An 18251-nucleotide genomic window follows, 5' to 3' on the forward strand; every position below is an offset into this window, starting at 1 on the left:
AACTTGAGATGAATGAGGGGTCCCTAGTTCTGTATTAGCAGAGGTCAGTTGACTTCATGTTTTGTGTCTGGCCACAGCCAACTTCAGCAGTGTAACATAGAACTGTGCATATGCAGCCATTGCAGAGTGATTGTTATGCTGTGTCGCAAATTAATAAATCTCTTGAAGAGTGACAACTAATGAAGCAGTTCCTCATCCATCACGGGTGGTGCCACATATTCTTTCCATTCCTCAGAGAGGGGCAAGGGGAACTACAAAAAGAATTAATAATGTTGTGAACAGGAGAGAGAAAAAAGTTGTTCCATCCCCTCATTTCGGCTGCAACCTGCCTAAATGGGTCTCACTCTCGAGGTCCCCATTTACATCTAATGCACCCCGCCCCACCTCTGCCCTTTTTTTTTCAACTGTCATGGACTTCTTCCAGGTTGAAATTGACCCCTGGGGTTTAATATAGACCACTTTGGGAATCGTTGATCTAGATGTAACTGTATACTATGTAGACCACTGTTAAGTGCATAGCAGAGGATATTTCCCATTGTACCACTCATTAATGCTTCTTTCCATCCCATTTGCATTCTAATGTGGATAGAATGATTGCTTAAATGCTTCTGTGCCCACTGTAATAAATCTAATCTTGAATTTGTGGTCCATATGGGAATGATATATAGGGGTTTATGGTATATTCATAGAGTCCTCACTTAATGCTGCTTACTGCTGGTTCTTGAAACTTTGTAAGTAGGCTTTTTGTGGAATAGTCGACATCTTACCATCAGACGTCTGCCAGTTAAAGTTTTTTAGCATCTCCATAATGCTCTCCCATGGGGTCAAAGGAACCTGTGACTATTTGTGCTGCACTTCCTCGTATTTGTTCAATATTCCATTTTAGTCCTGTTTCGTATGAGTCCCACACACTTGAGGAGTATTCTATAATGAGTCACATGGATGGTTTTTAAGCAATCTCCTTTGTAGACGGATAGCATTTTCCCAGTATCCTACAAATGAATCAAAGCCTGCTACCTGCTTTACCTACAATGAAGCCTGTGTGATCATTCAATTTCATTTCTCTACAGTTTGTTATACACAGATATTTGTATGAGGTGACCAATTCCCATTGTGAGTTATTGTAGTAATAGACTACTATTGTTTTGCTTTTTCTGAGCACCACTTTGCAATCTTATCAAGATGTGACTGAATACTTGTGCAGCTTTTATCGGACAGTACTTCGTTGTACATAACAGCATCATTTGTGTAAAGGTTAAGGTTTCTATAAATATTGTCTACCACACCATTAATATACAACATTAAAAGCAAGGCTTGCAGGACATGTCTCTGGACCCTGCATGCAGTTGTTTATTTGGCAGTTTATGACTCTACATTCAAGATAACATGCTGCCTCCTTGCTACCAAGAAATCTTCAATCTAGTCACAAATATAATTTGATACTTTTGTTAATAAGTGTTGCTGTGGTGTGGAATCAAATTCTTTTTGGAAGGCAGTAAATACACCATCCATCTGACTACATTGTGCTATGGCATTCATGATGTCTTGTGAGAGAAGTGGGAATTGTGTTTCGCATTATGGTGTTTACCAAGTCTACGCTGATTGGCATTGAGGAGATCAGACTGCTCAAAATACTTCATTATGTCTGAGCTCAGACTATGTTCTAAGATTCTGTAACATATGGATGTCAAAGATATTGGATGTTAGTTTTGTGCATCACTTCTGCTACTCTTTCTGTAGATGTGTACAATATTTACTTCCTTCCAACTACTGGGCACAGTTTTTTTGCTCAGCCACATATTCTGTGTAGAACCTGATAGAAATTCCACCACTCTGAAAATTTTTTTCAGCTGACTAAAAGAAAATCAAATACTGAAATGTTTTATTTCTTTTTCTTTTTATTCCACATAAAGAAAAATTGTCTTGAAAGCACATACCTTCAGGAGACCAAAACACAATACAAATGATAGAAATTCATAAAATAGTACCTAAGGAAGGCCTTGCTTTCCTGATCACATGTCCGTTCTCCAATTCTTCAGAACAAAAACAGGGAAAGAAGTTACTGAAAGCAGCAAAATTGTGTTTTTTGTTTTGGTTTTGGAAAGAGGGGGGTGGGGGATGTTGAGGAAGTTATATAGAACAGAAGTAAGACTTGCCAACAAGATTTGGAGGAAGAAAGGCAAGGGTGATGATAATGGCATCAGTCCCTACCTAACACTGATGTACTACAGCCATGCTGAGAACATTATCTCATCTCAAATAATATGTTGAGGTTTCTAGAGGAGACAGAAGATATTGTGTCTGTAAGATATGTAAAATCATAAAATACAAGAAACTTTATCTTGTGATGTGCATTTGGTACAAAGACATGGAGACTGTGCAGTGCCTGCAAATAATTGTGTAATGATCATAGCATCCTGAATATGTGAATTTCATCTGAGGCAAAAGTTTACCATATAAGCGTTACGTCAGCGTAGGTACATAAACAAGACAGAACATTTCTGAGCTGTCACACTGTTGTCAGAATCTCAGTCTTACCGAAATGTTGGTCACATCCAAAGGCCAGACCTCCAGCTCCACACCCAACTTCAATCTGCTGGGCGCATCAGAAACATAGTCTCCTTCTCCCCATCCCTATAATGTAAACATTTTTTAAACCATCAGCACCTCCACTCAGCCAACTGAAATCCAAAATTAAACCTTGCATCTCTCAGTTCATGCCTCTGTCCAACAATGACCCTCCCCTCCTCCCTCCCACCTAACCAACTACTGGTATTCCTACCTCCAACTGAGCCTCTTATTTGTATGTCCTTTCCAAATAACATGAACATTGTGATGGAGGAAAGAACAGTCACCCACAGTCATTAGACAGATTCCAATGTAATCACCACCCCAGCAGACCAAGGCTGTACCACTGTTGTTATGTACTGCAACAATTAGCTGACAGAACATATCTGACAACTATCTATAAGCCCTGTCTCAGTAGTCCAGCATAACCATTAATCTGTACTCAAATCCTTAGATCCATCTTGGAAGCTCTCCCAAAAATCTGTGTCTCTCCTCACGCCAGCTACCCTCTGCAAAGTCACCTTCTATATGCTTCCCAAAATCCCTAAACCTGATTGTCCTCGGTGCGCAGTTGTAGCAAATTGCTGTGCTCCTGAGGAAAGAACCTTAGCTCTTGTTGATCGACACCTCCACCCAATTGCATGCAGCCTAACTTGCCATATCAAACACACACACCACTTCCTTCTCCATTTTTCACCTTTCACCATCCCATTACCACCTGGCTCTCCACTCATCACTGATGATGCCAATTCCCTATACACTCATATCCCCCATGCAAATGGCCTAGCCACTATTGAACACTTCCTCTTCCAACATCCTGCCAACTGTAAACCCACCATATTATTCCTTACACACCTGACAAACTGCATTCTTACACATAACCACTTTTCCTTTAAGGGGAAGACATACAAACAAATCTGTGGCACCGACACAGGCACCCATGTGGCATTACCCTATACCAACCTGTTTATGGGCTATCTAGAGAAAACTTTCCTAGGCACCCAAAGTCACAAACCCCTTGTGCAGTCCATGTTCATTGATGATATCATCATGATGTGGGCCCAGGGCTGAGACACTCTCTATAGTCATTCCTCCACTCCTTCTCCCGTCTACCTCACCTGGCTCACATCAGTGCAGCATTCCACCTTCCTAGATGGTGACCTCCACCATTCTGATGGCTCCATAAAAACTCTGTCCATATCAAAACCTTCATTTTTATAGCTGCCATCCCTTCCACACTAAAAAGTGTCTCGTGTATAGTCCATCCTTCATGGATGGCACATCAGCAGTGATGAGCAATCCTGCACAGAAAAGGGGGGAGGGGGTTACTCAAAAAAATGCTTTCTGTTACTTATTCTTCATGGTTTCTTGTTGTTATTGACATTTGTGGCCATCAGCTAACTTCAGGTTTTCATTTTAGAAATTTTGCGCATTTTTCAGTGAGTAAATTTTCATAATTGCAGTAATTAAACAAAAGCATTATTTTTTGCCCATAGACTTTCTTGCATACAGGCTGTTACTTTTAAAGCATTCTTTGACCGGACAAGCAGTGAACTTCCTAATCAAGGCGTGTGGCAAGGAAAGGTTTTAGTATGATCTTAATGACTGCAGTCATTTATTTATCAGTAAATATGCACACAACTAAATGTGTGTGGTTTTTAGTTTGTATACATAGTGCCTTCCCCCCCATGAACCATGGACCTTGCTGTTGGTGGGGAGGCTTGCGTGCCTCAGCGATACAGATAGCCGTACCGTAGGTGCAACCACAACGGAGGGGTATCTGTTGAGAGGCCAGACAAACGTGTGGTTCCTGAAGAGGGGCAGCAGCCTTTTCAGTAGTTGCAAGGGCAACAGTCTGGATGATTGACTGATCTGGCCTTCTAACAATAACCAAAACGGCCTTGCTGTGCTGGTACTGCGAACGGCTGAAAGCAAGGGGAAACTACAGCCGTAATTTTTCCCGAGGGCATGCAGCTTTACTGTATGATTAAATGATGATGGCGTCCTCTTGGGTAAAATATTCCGGAGGTAAAATAGTCCCCCATTCGGATCTCCGGGCGGGGACTACTCAAGAGGATGTCGTTATCAGGAGAAAGAAAACTGGCGTTCTACGGATCGGAGCGTGGAATGTCAGATCCCTTAATCGGGCAGGTAGGTTAGAAAATTTAAAAAGGGAAATGGATAGGTTGAAGTTAGATATAGTGCGAATTAGTGAAGTTCGGTGGCAGGAGGAACAAGACTTCTGGTCAGGTGACTACAGGGTTATAAACACAAAATCAAATAGGGGTAATGCAGGAGTAGGTTTAATAATGAATAGGAAAATAGGAATGCGGGTAAGCTACTACAAACAGCATAGTGAACGCATTATTGTGGCCAAGATAGATACGAAGCCCACGCCTACTACAGTAGTACAAGTTTATATGCCAACTAGCTCTGCAGATGACGAAGAAATTGAAGAAACGTATGATGAAATAAAAGAAAGTATTCAGATTGTGAAGGGAGACGAAAATTTAATAGTCATGGGTGACTGGAATTCGAGTGTAGGAAAAGGGAGAGAAGGAAACATAGTAGGTGAATATGGATTGGGGGACAGAAATGAAAGAGGAAGCCGCCTGGTCGAATTTTGCACAGAGCACAACATAATCATAACTAACACTTGGTTTAAGAATCATGAAAGAAGGTTGTATACATGGAAGAACCCTGGAGACACTAAAAGGTATCAGATAGATTATATAATGGTAAGACAGAGATTTAGGAACCAGGTTTTAAATTGTAAGACATTTCCAGGGGCAGATGTGGACTCTGACCACAATCTATTGGTTATGACCTGTAGATTAAAACTGAAGAAACTGCAAAAATGTGGGAATTTAAGGAGATGGGACCTGGATAAACTAAAAGAACCAGAGGTTGTACAGAGATTCAGGGAGAGCATAAGGGAGCAATTGACAGGAATGGGGGAAATAAATACAGTAGAAGAAGAATGGGTAGCTTTGAGGGATGAAGTAGTGAAGGCAGCAGAGGATCAAGTAGGTAAAAAGACGAGGGCTAGTAGAAATCCTTGGGTAACAGAAGAAATATTGAATTTAATTGATGAAAGGAGAAAATATAAAAATGCAGTAAGTGAAACAGGCAAAAAGGAATACAAACGTCTCAAAAATGAGATCGACAGGAAGTGCAAAATGGCTAAGCAGGGATGGCTAGAGGACAAATGTAAGGATGTAGAGGCCTATCTCACTAGGGGTATGATAGATACCGCCTACAGGAAAATTAAAGAGACCTTTGGAGATAAGAGAACGACTTGTATGAATATCAAGAGCTCAAATGGAAACCCAGTTCTAAGCAAAGAAGGGAAAGCAGAAAGGTGGAAGGAGTATATAGAGGGTCTATACAAGGGCGATGTACTTGAGGACAATATTATGGAAATGGAAGAGGATGTAGATGAAGATGAAATGGGAGATATGACACTGCGTGAAGAGTTTGACAGAGCACTGAAAGACCTGAGTCGAAACAAGGCCCCCGGAGTAGACAATATTCCATTGGAACTACTGACGGCCGTGGGAGAGCCAGTCCTGACAAAACTCTACCATCTGGTGAGCAAGATGTATGAAACAGGCGAAATACCCTCAGACTTCAAGAAGAATATAATAATTCCAATCCCAAAGAAAGCAGGTGTTGACAGATGTGAAAATTACCGAACTATCAGCTTAATAAGTCACAGCTGCAAAATACTAACACGAATTCTTTACAGACGAATGGAAAAACTAGTAGAAGCCAACCTCGGGGAAGATCAGTTTGGATTCCGTAGAAACACTGGAACACGTGAGGCAATACTGACCTTACGACTTATCTTAGAAGAAAGATTAAGGAAAGGCAAACCTACGTTTCTAGCATTTGTAGAGTTAGAGAAAGCTTTTGACAATGTTGACTGGAATACTCTCTTTCAAATTCTAAAGGTGGCAGGGGTAAAATACAGGGAGCGAAAGGGTATTTACAATTTGTACAGAAAGCAGATGGCAGTTATAAGAGTCGAGGGACATGAAAGGGAAGCAGTGGTTGGGAAGGGAGTAAGACAGGGTTGTAGTCTCTCCCCGATGTTGTTCAATCTGTATATTGAGCAAGCAGTAAAGGAAACAAAAGAAAAATTCGGAGTAGGTATTAAAATTCATGGAGAAGAAATAAAAACTTTGAGGTTCGCCGATGACATTGTAATTCTGTCAGAGACAGCAAAGGACTTGGAAGAGCAGTTGATTGGAATGGACAGTGTCTTGAAAGGAGGATATAAGATGAACATCAACAAAAGCAAAACAAGGATAATGGAATGTAGTCTAATTAAGTCGGGTGATGCTGAGGGAATTAGATTAGGAAATGAGGCACTTAAAGTAGTAAAGGAGTTTTGCTATTTGGGGAGCAAAATAACTGACGATGGTCGAAGTAGAGAGGATATAAAATGTAGGCTGGCAATGGCAAGGAAAGCGTTTCTGAAGAAGAGAAATTTGTTAACATCCAGTATAGATTTAAGTGTAAGGAAGTCATTTCTGAAAGTAATCGTATGGAGTGTAGCCATGTATGGAAGTGAAACATGGACGATAAATAGTTTGGACAAGAAGAGAATAGAAGCTTTCGAAATGTGGTGCTACAGAAGAATGCTGAAGATTATATGGGTAGATCACATAACTAATGAGGAAGTATTGAATAGGATTGGGGAGAAGAGAAGTTTGTGGCACAACTTGACCAGAAGAAGGGATCGGTTGGTAGGACATGTTCTGAGGCATCAAGGGATCACCAATTTAGTATTGGAGGGCAGCGTGGAGGGTAAAAATCGTAGAGGGAGACCAAGAGATGAATACACTAAGCAGATTCAGAAGGATGTAGATTGCAGTAGGTACTGGGAGATGAAAAAGCTTGCACAGGATAGAGTAGCATGGAGAGCTGCATCAAACCAGTCTCAGGACTGAAGACCACAACAACAACAACAACATAGTGCCTTAATCGACAGAAATTCCCATTTAATTTGGGTGCATATTTTGCTTTATTTCAGCAAGTCAGGAAGCAGAAACAGGCATAATTGGTGAAAGAGTCCAATCACAAAAATGTATTAAAAAGTGATTTGATTTTTACTCTAAACTAAGTGAAATTGCTTCCCACGTTACTTTCTCACTTGAGTGAATTCCTTCCTGTATTGGTGACAGCAATTTGTTGAAACAAAACAGGTCCATACTGGTGAAGTTCTGAAAATCCTGCCTTAGTTCCTTCATTAACAGGGAATAAATGTCCCAGCCTCCGCCCCTACTTCCCAGCCAGGATCGAACATGTCGGCATCCGGCTATTCATCTTTGTCATCATCATCATAGTTGTTCTGCACTAAAACTTGGAGTTACAGACACTGCCAGGGTAATAGCTCCAACCGTTTGCAAAATGCTGTGTAACTGTAACTTTAGATAAATATGTGGTTGTGCAAACAAGTGTAATAAAATAAAACAGACAATTGAGTTCTTAACTCAGAACTGTAATTCTGTGATAGCTACAAAAGAGAACAACATTTACATAGTAAATAGGAACCTCATGGTTGTACAAGTAGACATTCCCCTTTAAGTTCATACATTATTCCCTTCTAGTGTGCATGTGTGGATTCGCGCCACAAGTATCCTGTATGTATCGTGTAATCAGGAAATGTGAACCAGTGTACAGTTCCAAACAAGTACACTTGAGCACTGCTGCAGAGTTGTACACAGTAGGTGTCTTGTGTAATATGGGCTTCAGGGATTCAAAAACAGGCATTACCCGCCCCCTTTTCCATCCTGGTCTGCAAACAGATTTCCTGTACCATACCCATACATCCTCTAGTACTAAAAAAAAAAAAAAAAAATCATCACACCCTCATCGTCCAGTATCATGTATAAGCTGCAGAGGTTCCAGATGGCTTCCTGGAAACAACTTTTTGTGCAATACAGTACCACCCGTGCATAGTGTTGTGCAAGATATTACATACCTGTTGTCTTTACTCAAAAAAAAGTCTTAGCAGGTTACACAAGGCTGCTAAAAATACTTGGTTACTGAGTTGATCTGTTAAAAGTGTCTGCATTAATGAGTGGTGTTGAAAAGCAGTGCTATCATGCCCCAGTTTCCCTTCCTGCACTTCCGGATGCCCAGTAATGTTGCTGTCACACCTTAAGAAAGGAAGTCAACAAGTGGAGTTTCTTTAGTGTTGCAGGAAACTGGTGCCTATTTCCTTCATGTCAGTACTGTGAAAGACTCTGATAGTATCACATTTTTGTGTTCTTTTGATGCAAAGAAACCTACCCATTCAAACTAAATCTTTCACTAACCAACCACCATTGTTGTCTAAAGGCAACAAAACTACTCAAAATATCTGTTTTTCAAGTGATGCTGTTTGCAGAGTGTTGCCCTCTTGTGGCACCACCAGCCATTAACAATGGCAACAACACAGAGCTTCTCTAAATCATTTTGAATGATACAGGTATAACACACAAGACAGAATTACATTGAAGATTTGGAAAAGACTGCACAGATTTCAAAACAAAGAATCAGTATAACTCCCTACAAAAGACCTAACTTACATAAGCTGAAAACAAATGATAGGCCTTTGTCATTGGATGAATATTTGATAGCAAATCTATTAGTGTAACAAAGTAACCCAAGATAACGTATTGTCACTGGAACATTTAACAGTGTTCTAACAGATTTCAGAGATAAGGTTTTTACAATGTCTGGCACATGCTAAGGAACTGAATGTTTCTTCCTTATTACTGTCCACCAGTTCAGTAAGAAGAGCTGAACGGGTATTTTGGAATGAAGTTAGTAGCATGTGCAGCCATCATTTGTGCTCTGCAGATTACTCTACTTTGATTATTTCTGTGTCAAAACTGAAGTTATACTTCTAAAGTTGTTTATCTAATGTTGTTGAGATAAAAGCACCCATGAACTCAGACTGTTAGGCTATTCCATAGACAAACATGTAAAGATCACAATTGTCTTTACTCTGTAATCCACATTGAAGGAGGAGTGTCACCTTTGGTTGTGTTCATGCCATCATTGAGATACAACGACAAAACAATAAATTTTGTTTTTAATTGATACTTCATTAATGTTCAAAATAATTTCTGATTGTCTTTAAACCATTTGTATTGTTTTCAAAACAGTTCTTTGATACCTGTGTTATTATAGCATTTTGCCAAGTCAGCGGCAAACTAAGAATGCTATGGAGGTGATTTTTTTACCTGCATTTTCACCCTTCTCTTTGGATCAGTGATACTATTATAATAATCAGTTTATTGTAATACAAGTTGTTGTGCAGAACATTAAAAATGTTACTTTTGTTAGTGCAGAAGTTGCAGCTGATTATAATCATCATATTTCTCTGTGCTTGTAATATAATTTTTCAGACGAATGTTCTTTATGTGAAACTAGTTGAGTAGAATGTGAATTCACGCTTTGTGATTCGTTTCTACAACAAAGATTTTGAATTTAGGTACATGGCTGCCTTAGCACATCTGCATCACCTGTTGTGTCAAGCACAGTGACCTCTACAGCACATCAGTTTCAGCGACTAAAAGTTGAAGATGCATTATCGTACTTAGATCAAGTCAAATTCAAGTTTGGTAATCAGCCACAAGTTTACAATGACTTTCTTGACATTATGAAGGAATTCAAATCACAGAGGTAAAGTTTCTATTTTGAACATTCCTTTTCATTAGTTACATATCAACTATGAATACATGTGATACTAATAACTTTATTTCTTATTTGTTTATGTGAGGTTTGGTTTAGATTACTGTACCAGAAATATCAATAAATTACTGATGTGTTTCTGTAGATAGTACAGCAAAAAGTGATAATGTTTGTTGATTATTTGACGAAAAATTTTATTTGATATTTTCTATGAGGAGACTAATAGACAATTTCTTGGTCTACATGTGTGTTTTATATAACTACTAGTGAACCCAGCAGTACTCCACAATTGCTTATTATGCATGGGAATTGTATATACATCCTAATCTCCTTCATCCCCCCTCTCTTGGCCCACTTCCTACTCCTCCTCCTCCTCCTCCCCCTCCTCCTCTTCTTCCTCTTCCGCCTCCTCCCCCTCCCCCTCCTCCTCCCCCTCCTCCTCCTCCTCCCCCTCCTCCTCCTCCCCCTCCCCTCTCCCACCCCTCTTTGCCCACCTCCTCCCCTACCCCTCTTCCCCCTCTCTCTTTGCCCACCTCCCTCTTCCTCTCCCCCTCCCTCTCCCCCTCCCCCTCCCCATCCCCCTCCCTTTCCCCCTCCCCTTCCCCCTCCCCTTCCCATTCCCCCTCCCCCTTCCCTGTCACATCTCTCTTTGCCCTCCTCCTCTGCCTCCTCCCCCCTCCCCCCTTATCTCGCTGTCGATCTCCTTCCTCCCTCTCAACTTCTCTCCGTCTCCTCCTCACCCCTCTCTCTTGAAATTTCCTCCCCCACTCCATTCATATCTTCTTCCCATCTCTCTCTGACCTTGAGCCTTTTTATTGTTATTGTAAACAAAACCTTGATTCGAAAATGATGTAACTTAAAATGAATGGGTAAATCAGTTGGGAATACCTCTCCAGCTGCTGGATCTTTGAGGATAGTAGCTTCAATGATGGTAATTCTCATAGTTTTAACGTGTGAAGGGACAAGATTGCAAAATTCAAATGATTCAGATTCCATAGTAGTATCGTAATCATAAGTTGATAAGCCGTAAATACAACACAGCCGATGTCTGTCCGAATTTTTATTGTGTTTTGCATCACGCGGTTCTCAGTACTCCTGAACATAGATTTTGATTGTGGATATTGTACCACAGACACATTCCCTTTGACTGTTCAAAGATGTCACTAAACCTGCCCAAAGATGTAAACAATCATGCACGACCAGTGCCTATTAGATGGAGGGGGTCCGACAGCCGATCAGTTTGTCATTCCATCAGGAAGGAGGTAGATGGCTCGTGTTGTCTGTAGTTCAACCATGCCTAGACGGTCAGTACTGCAGTTCGATTGCATCCACATTGTTACTTTGTGCCAGGAAGGGCTCTCAACAAGGGAAGTGCCCAGGCGTCTCGGAGTGCACCAAAGTGATGTTGTTCGGACATGGAGGAGGTACAGAGAGCCAGGAACTGTCAATGACATGCCTCGCTCAGGCCACCCAAGGGCTACTACTACAGTGGGTGACTGCTACCTTTGGATTATGGCTTGAAGGAATACTGACAGCAAAGCCACCATGTTGAATAATGCTTTTTGTGCAGCCACAGGCCGTCGTGTTAAAAACTAAAACTATGCAGAATAGGCTGCATGATGCGCAACTTCACTTGTGATGTCCATGGCGAGGTCCGTCTTTGCAACCACGACGCCATGCAGCTCGGTACAGATGGGCCCAACAACATGCCAAATGAACTGCTCAGAATTGGCATCATGTTCTCTTCACCGATAAGTGTTGCATATGCCTTCAACCAGACAATTGTCAGATACGTATTTGGACGCAACCCGGTCAGACTGAACGCCTTAGACACACTGTCCAGCAAGTGCAGCAAGGTGGAGGTTCTCTGCTGTTTTGGGGTGGCATTATGTGGGGCCGACATATGCTGCTGGTGGTCATAGAAGGTGCCGTAACTGCTGCACAATACGTGAATGCCATCCTCTGACTGATAGTGTAACCACATCAGCAGCACATTGGTGAAGCATTCGTCTCCATGGACGACAATTTGCGTCCCCATCGTGCACTTCCTTGGCTAGAGTGGCCAGCATGTTCTCCAGACATGAACCCTATCGAACATGCCTGGGTTAGATTTAAAAGGCTGTTTATGGACGACATGACCCACCAACCACCCTGAGGGAGCTACACAAAATCGCCGTTGAGGAGTGGGACAATCTGGACCAACAGTGCCTTGATGAACTTGTGGATAGTATACCATGACAAATACAGGTATGCATCAATGCAAGAGGACGTGCTACTGAGTATTAGAGGTACCGGTGTGTACAGCAATCTGGACCACCACCTCTGAAGGTCTCGCTGTATGGTGGTACAACATGCAATGTGTGGTTCTCATGAGCAATAGAAAGGACGGAAATGATGATTATGTTGATCTCTATACCAATTTTCGGTACAGGTTCCAGAACTCTCGCAACTGAGGTGATGCAAAGCTTTTTTTGATGTGTGTATTAAAAAAATATATAGCCTAATTTTGTCCAAACATTTACGAGGGTTATTCCAAAAGTAAGGTCCGATTCGCCGTAACTATTGAAATTTGGCGCCAATGACAAAACACGCATGCGCGCCGACTCCCGGCAAGCCTTGCACGTCAAACGCCGCCATTCGCTTTGTTACTGTTGCTGAGTGTAGTTCACAGTGTCACTTTACAATGTTTAAGACAATTGATCAGCCCGCCGATTGTGAAGTAAGGGCAGTGATACGGTTTTTGTCTGCAAGAAACAATTCAGCGGCGGAAATCCATCGGCAGATTACTGAAGTGTACGGTCCTAACATAATGAGCGACAGTAAAGTGCGCAAGTGGGTGCGAGCTTTTAATGAAGGACGGGATAATGTGCACGATGAACCACGGTGTGGCCGACCATCAGGGATTTCAGACGATTTGGTCAATGCGGTTGACAAAAAAATTCGTGAAGATCGCCGATTCACTATTACAGACGTAGACATGCATTTTCCGAATGTGAGTAGAACAACTTTGTACAGAATTGTGTCTGAAAATTTGAAGTTTCACAAATTGTGTGCCCGTTGGGTTCCCAGGCTGCTTACTGAGCCCCAACGAATGAAAAGAATGGCTTTTGCTCTTGATTTTTTGGAGCGATATCATAAGGAAGGTGACAGTCTTTTAGACAATGTTGTCACAGGGGATGAGACATGGGTTTCTCACATCACTCCAGAGTCTAAACGTCAGTCAATGCAATGGCGTCACACGTCATCGCCAGTCAAGGTCAAGGCAGAGCAGACAATCTCAACACGTAAGGTTATGGCGACTGTGTTCTGGGATAGACGTGGAGTATTGTTAGTCGACTTTATGGAGAGAGGAACAACGATTAATAAAGCCGCCTACTGCGCTACCCTGACTAAACTTCGACGTGCAATCCAGAATAAGCGACGTGGTCTTTTGTCGTCTGGAATCTTGTTGTTGCATGACAATGCCAGACCCCACACTGCAAATGAAACTCAAGCTCTGATCAAGAAATTTGGATGGGAACAGATGGACCATCCTCCTTACAGTCCGGACCTGGCGCCACATGATTTCCACCTGTTCCGTTACTGAAAGGAGTTTCTCGGCGGCAAGCGCTTCGACACAGATGATGAAGTGAAAGAAGCAGTTAAGGACTGGTTATCGTCAAAGGCGGCCAATTTCTATAACATGGGCATTCAAAAGCTTGTTGAACGATGTGACAAATGTTTAAATAAGTATGGAAGTTATGTAGAAAAATAGATAAAGATGTAAGGAATGTAAATAAAACAATTGTTTTGAAAAAACATTTTAGTTTTGATTTTTTTTTTATAACCGGACCTTACTTTTGGAATAACCCTCGTATTAGAGTATTGTGTAAAAATTTTAAGTAAATCGGTTAAGAACTTTCCCAGACCTTTGTTAACCCCCCCCCTTCCCCCCCCCCCCCCCCTCTCTCTCTCTCTCTCTCTCTCTCTCTCTCTCTCTGTGTGTGTGTGTGTGTGTGTGTGTGTGTGTGTGTGTGTGTGTTAAATTTTAAAAAATATGTAGCCTATGTTCGTCCAAACATTTATTGGGGTATCTTTTAAATATCTGAAGTAAATTGGTCTGGAAAATTTCAAGTCCTTCGATATTTAGTATTTGAGAATGAAAGCACTTAGTGACTTGCAACAAACTTCACACATAATTTCAAACATTAATGAAACTTTTTCTCTCTGACCACTCCCACAAAATGATTAAACGAAAATATTTATTGCTTACTACATTTTAGTTATTCATGCAGTAAAACTGCTGCATCAGGCATGACATTTTAATTTATTACTTCTTTACTACTAACAATATGCGTGACACATTTTGTCGACAGTATTCACATACACACTAAATGTACCTGTGCAATTATATCATTGTACAACACACAGTTAGGTGTCTGGGCATGTATTTATTCCAATCTTCTATTAGTCCATCTCCTCTGTCCCCCCTCCCTCTGACTATTTACTCCTCTCCCCCCCCCCCCCCCCCACTCTCTCTGTCCATCTCCTCCTCTCCTCCCACTCTGTCTGTTCCCCTCCCCTCACTCTGTTCACCACTCCTTTCCCACTCTCTGTCTGTCCTTACCCCCTACAGTATTTCCTTCTAAATCATAACTAATATGTGAAACTAATTTGCATTCCATGGATTTAGGATGAACTTTTTGCCTATAGCTTCTCCAGTATACACATATGTCGAATATATTTAACATATTTCACACGTACTTGTACACATGTTTCACCTGTATCTATAACAAATCTCGCCCTGCAGTTTCACTTTCACGCAGCTTAGTGTTTATGATGTCGTATCTCCTGAAGTATGTGTCATACGATGATATAATTTGGCAGGTGCACCAGTGGTATATGTGGCTAGTGTCTGCGAAATGTGTTATGAATAGAATTAGTAGTAAAGTAGTATTAAATTACAATGTCATGCATAATGCAGCAGTTTTATACACATCTCACTGTTCATGACATCATATCTCCTGAACTATGTGTCATGCAATGATATATTTTTCCAAGTACATTCAGCAGCATATGTGGATACTGTCTACAAAATGTGTTGTGAATAGAATTAGTAGTAAAGAAATGATAAATGAAAACATCTTGTATAATGTGGCAGTTTTTCTGAACTGTGTGTCATACAATGATATAATTTTGCTGGTAAATTCAGTGGTGAATACTGTCTGCAAAATTTGCTGCAAATACAGTAATTAGTACATAAGTAATACATTAAAATGTCATGCTTCATGCTGCAGTTTTACTGCATGAACAGCAAAAATGTAGTAAGTAAAAAAAATATTTTTATATTCCTCATTTTGTACAGTTTGGCAGTAAGAAATAATTTCATAAATGTTTGAAATTATGTGTAAAGTTTGTTCCTATTCTCAAATACTGGATGAACAAATTATGGGTATTCGCAGGGCATGGGCTACACTGCTCCCCCCCTCCCCACAAATCACACTTTACCCTCCACCCCTTTCACAGATAGATGGTTCTTACCCCAACAGTGATTCATTCCAGACAGCAAGTGATATGTGCACGAAGTTTGGTTGAAATCATTCCCGTGGTTTACGAAGAGAGATGGAACATAAATACATATATACAGTGAAACCCCTCTTTTACACTTTTCAAGGGACTTCAAGTAACTGGAACTGATAACTGTCTGGGAAGGAGGAACATTTTACTCAATTTCACATGTCATAATCAATGTTTCTGAAAGCCTGCAGCTGTCATTCATTGTTTAAGTAATGAAATACTGCACTAGTTACGTATTTTTTCATGCTTAGCACAAGGTGTTTCAAGATTTTTTTCCCTTGTTATCATGTGCAAATATGTAAATAAGTATTTTGTATGGTGTTTAATATGTGTTATTCTGTGTCTCTTCCACTGTAGTCATCTGTTTGAGGTTATCAGGTACTGTGCCTCATCAGTTATGTAGAAAATTGCACAGTGCACACGAACTACCACTCACATTGATTGATTGTGTAACATCACAAAAAATTCATACTTAAATACTGCACTTGCCGACGAGAATATATTCTCGAAACAAGTTTTTCTCATCATGAATAAAATAAATAACCGGTGCTGTGTTTAAACTAAAAACATTTGAGCAACAAAAAATGAATGACAGTGTCAACTAGTGCTCCCAAGTGACCATACGCCGAAACACATGAAATGTGGTTCGACAAAGGTGTCACAATGATCACAACAATCACGAAACTCCATTTGCACAGTAGAGACAGTTTGGAAATGGTTGTGATTGGTCACGATATCTTCATTCAAACAAACCTAGTTACTCACATCAGCCACTATGCCAAATAGAGCTTTGCAGCGGCGGGAAATAGGGCACGAATTTTTCCGACTTATAGACGTTTACCAGTTCATTTTTTCTCTACAAACATTTTTTCTTAATGGATAAATTGTGCAAAAATTATAAATATGGTGATGTAAAATTAGGCACAGATAAACATTGCGGGCATAGGAAATTTGACAAGACCAATAAAAAATGTCATAAATGGTGAGAAAATGTTAATTCTGGGAACTTAAAAGTGGGGTTATACTGTATGATATTCAATGTCTGATATGCAAAAACACTAGCCGAGTGCCCAGTTTTACCTAGGTAGGTATTTGTTCCAAACTCCTCCCCTCCCCCCCCCCCCCTCCTCGACCCCCTCTGCCAACACCACCACCACCACCACCACCACCACCACCACCACCTCACTCTCTGTCCATCTCCTGCTACCCCTCTCCTTGTCCATCTTCTCCTCTTCCCTCTCCCTGACCATCTCGTCCTGTCTCCTATTGTTGCCTGTCTCCACCTGTCCTGTCTCTCTATCGATTTTCCCCTCCACTTCTCTCTGTCCATTTCTTCCTCCCGCTACCTTTATCTATGTTATGCTTCCATCTGTCTGTGTGTGCATCTCCTCCATCCCTCTTTCTGCATGTGTATCTCCTTCATCCCTCTTTTTGCGTGTCTATCTCCTCCATCTCCCTTTCTGAATAGCCATCTCTTCCTCCCCCTTTTCTGTCCATGTTATCACATTCATTTCAATACGAGACTAATGGTTCTTACCCCCACAGGATTTCTTTCCAGATCATAGCTAATATGTGTACCAAATTTGGTTGAAATCATTTGTGGGGCTTAGGAGGAGGTGTGGCACATACATACATACATTTTTATAATATGTATGGATGTTGTCCTTCGTATGAACTTTACACCAGAGTATGTATTTTAAACATCTTCCACTTTCTCCAAACTGCTAGTGTTTTATGAATGAAAAATAAGGTATATAAATTTGTCACCAAACTGTTTCCGATATTCAGGGAAGATGAGTGTAATGGATTTTGTTTAATGTTCATATAGGGTGTTTACCCTGTTATGAGATGAGATTTCTTCACAAATTCCATATTTGAAAAATACAGAGTCCTCTTACATTCGCAAATTAAGCTATTGCTGCTGAGGTCAATGTTGTTACATTGTGTAATAGATTAATGTAGTAGTTGTATCACATTTACAGGTGAAGCTTTGGCAATTGAGGTGACACACAGATTTAATTTGAAGAATTTGGTAGGTTTGGAGAGGGAACAGACACATCAGCTTGGCCGAGAACTAGACTGAATGTGGGGAGGGGAGTGGTAAGTGGGCAGCAAATTTTATCGTGCAGCCAACCATGGAAATGTATACCACTTTCCATGTCTTTTTATGACCATCTACCTTGTTTAAACTGCACTTCACCTGAATCTATATTATTAGAATTGAACTGACTTTTAAAACTGAGCCGGCCGCGTTGGCCGAGTGGTTCTAGGCACTTCAGTTTGGAACCGCACGACTGCTACGGTCGCAGGTTCGAATCCTGCCTCGGGCATGGATGTGTGTGATGTCCTTAAGTTAGTTAGGTTTAAGTAGTTCTAAGTTCTAGGGGACTGATGACCTCAGATGTTAAGTCCCATAGTGCTCAGAGCCATTAGAACTA

The 18251-nt window shown here is 40.9% G+C and overlaps 1 protein-coding gene across 1 annotated transcript in view; it reads left to right on the forward strand.

Moving 5' to 3' along the window:
- Positions 1–18251, forward strand: part of LOC126471313 (paired amphipathic helix protein Sin3b-like) — a 299139-nt gene that overhangs the window by 79481 nt on the left and 201407 nt on the right. Inside the window, exon 4 of the mRNA XM_050099434.1 lies at positions 10058–10248. Within this exon, the coding sequence (XP_049955391.1) occupies positions 10058–10248 (191 nt within the window). The remainder of the gene's footprint in view (positions 1–10057; positions 10249–18251) is intronic.

The sequence above is a fragment of the Schistocerca serialis genome, chromosome 3 (assembly GCF_023864345.2).
Source record: "Schistocerca serialis cubense isolate TAMUIC-IGC-003099 chromosome 3, iqSchSeri2.2, whole genome shotgun sequence".
Taxonomy (NCBI): Eukaryota; Metazoa; Arthropoda; class Insecta; order Orthoptera; family Acrididae; genus Schistocerca; species Schistocerca serialis.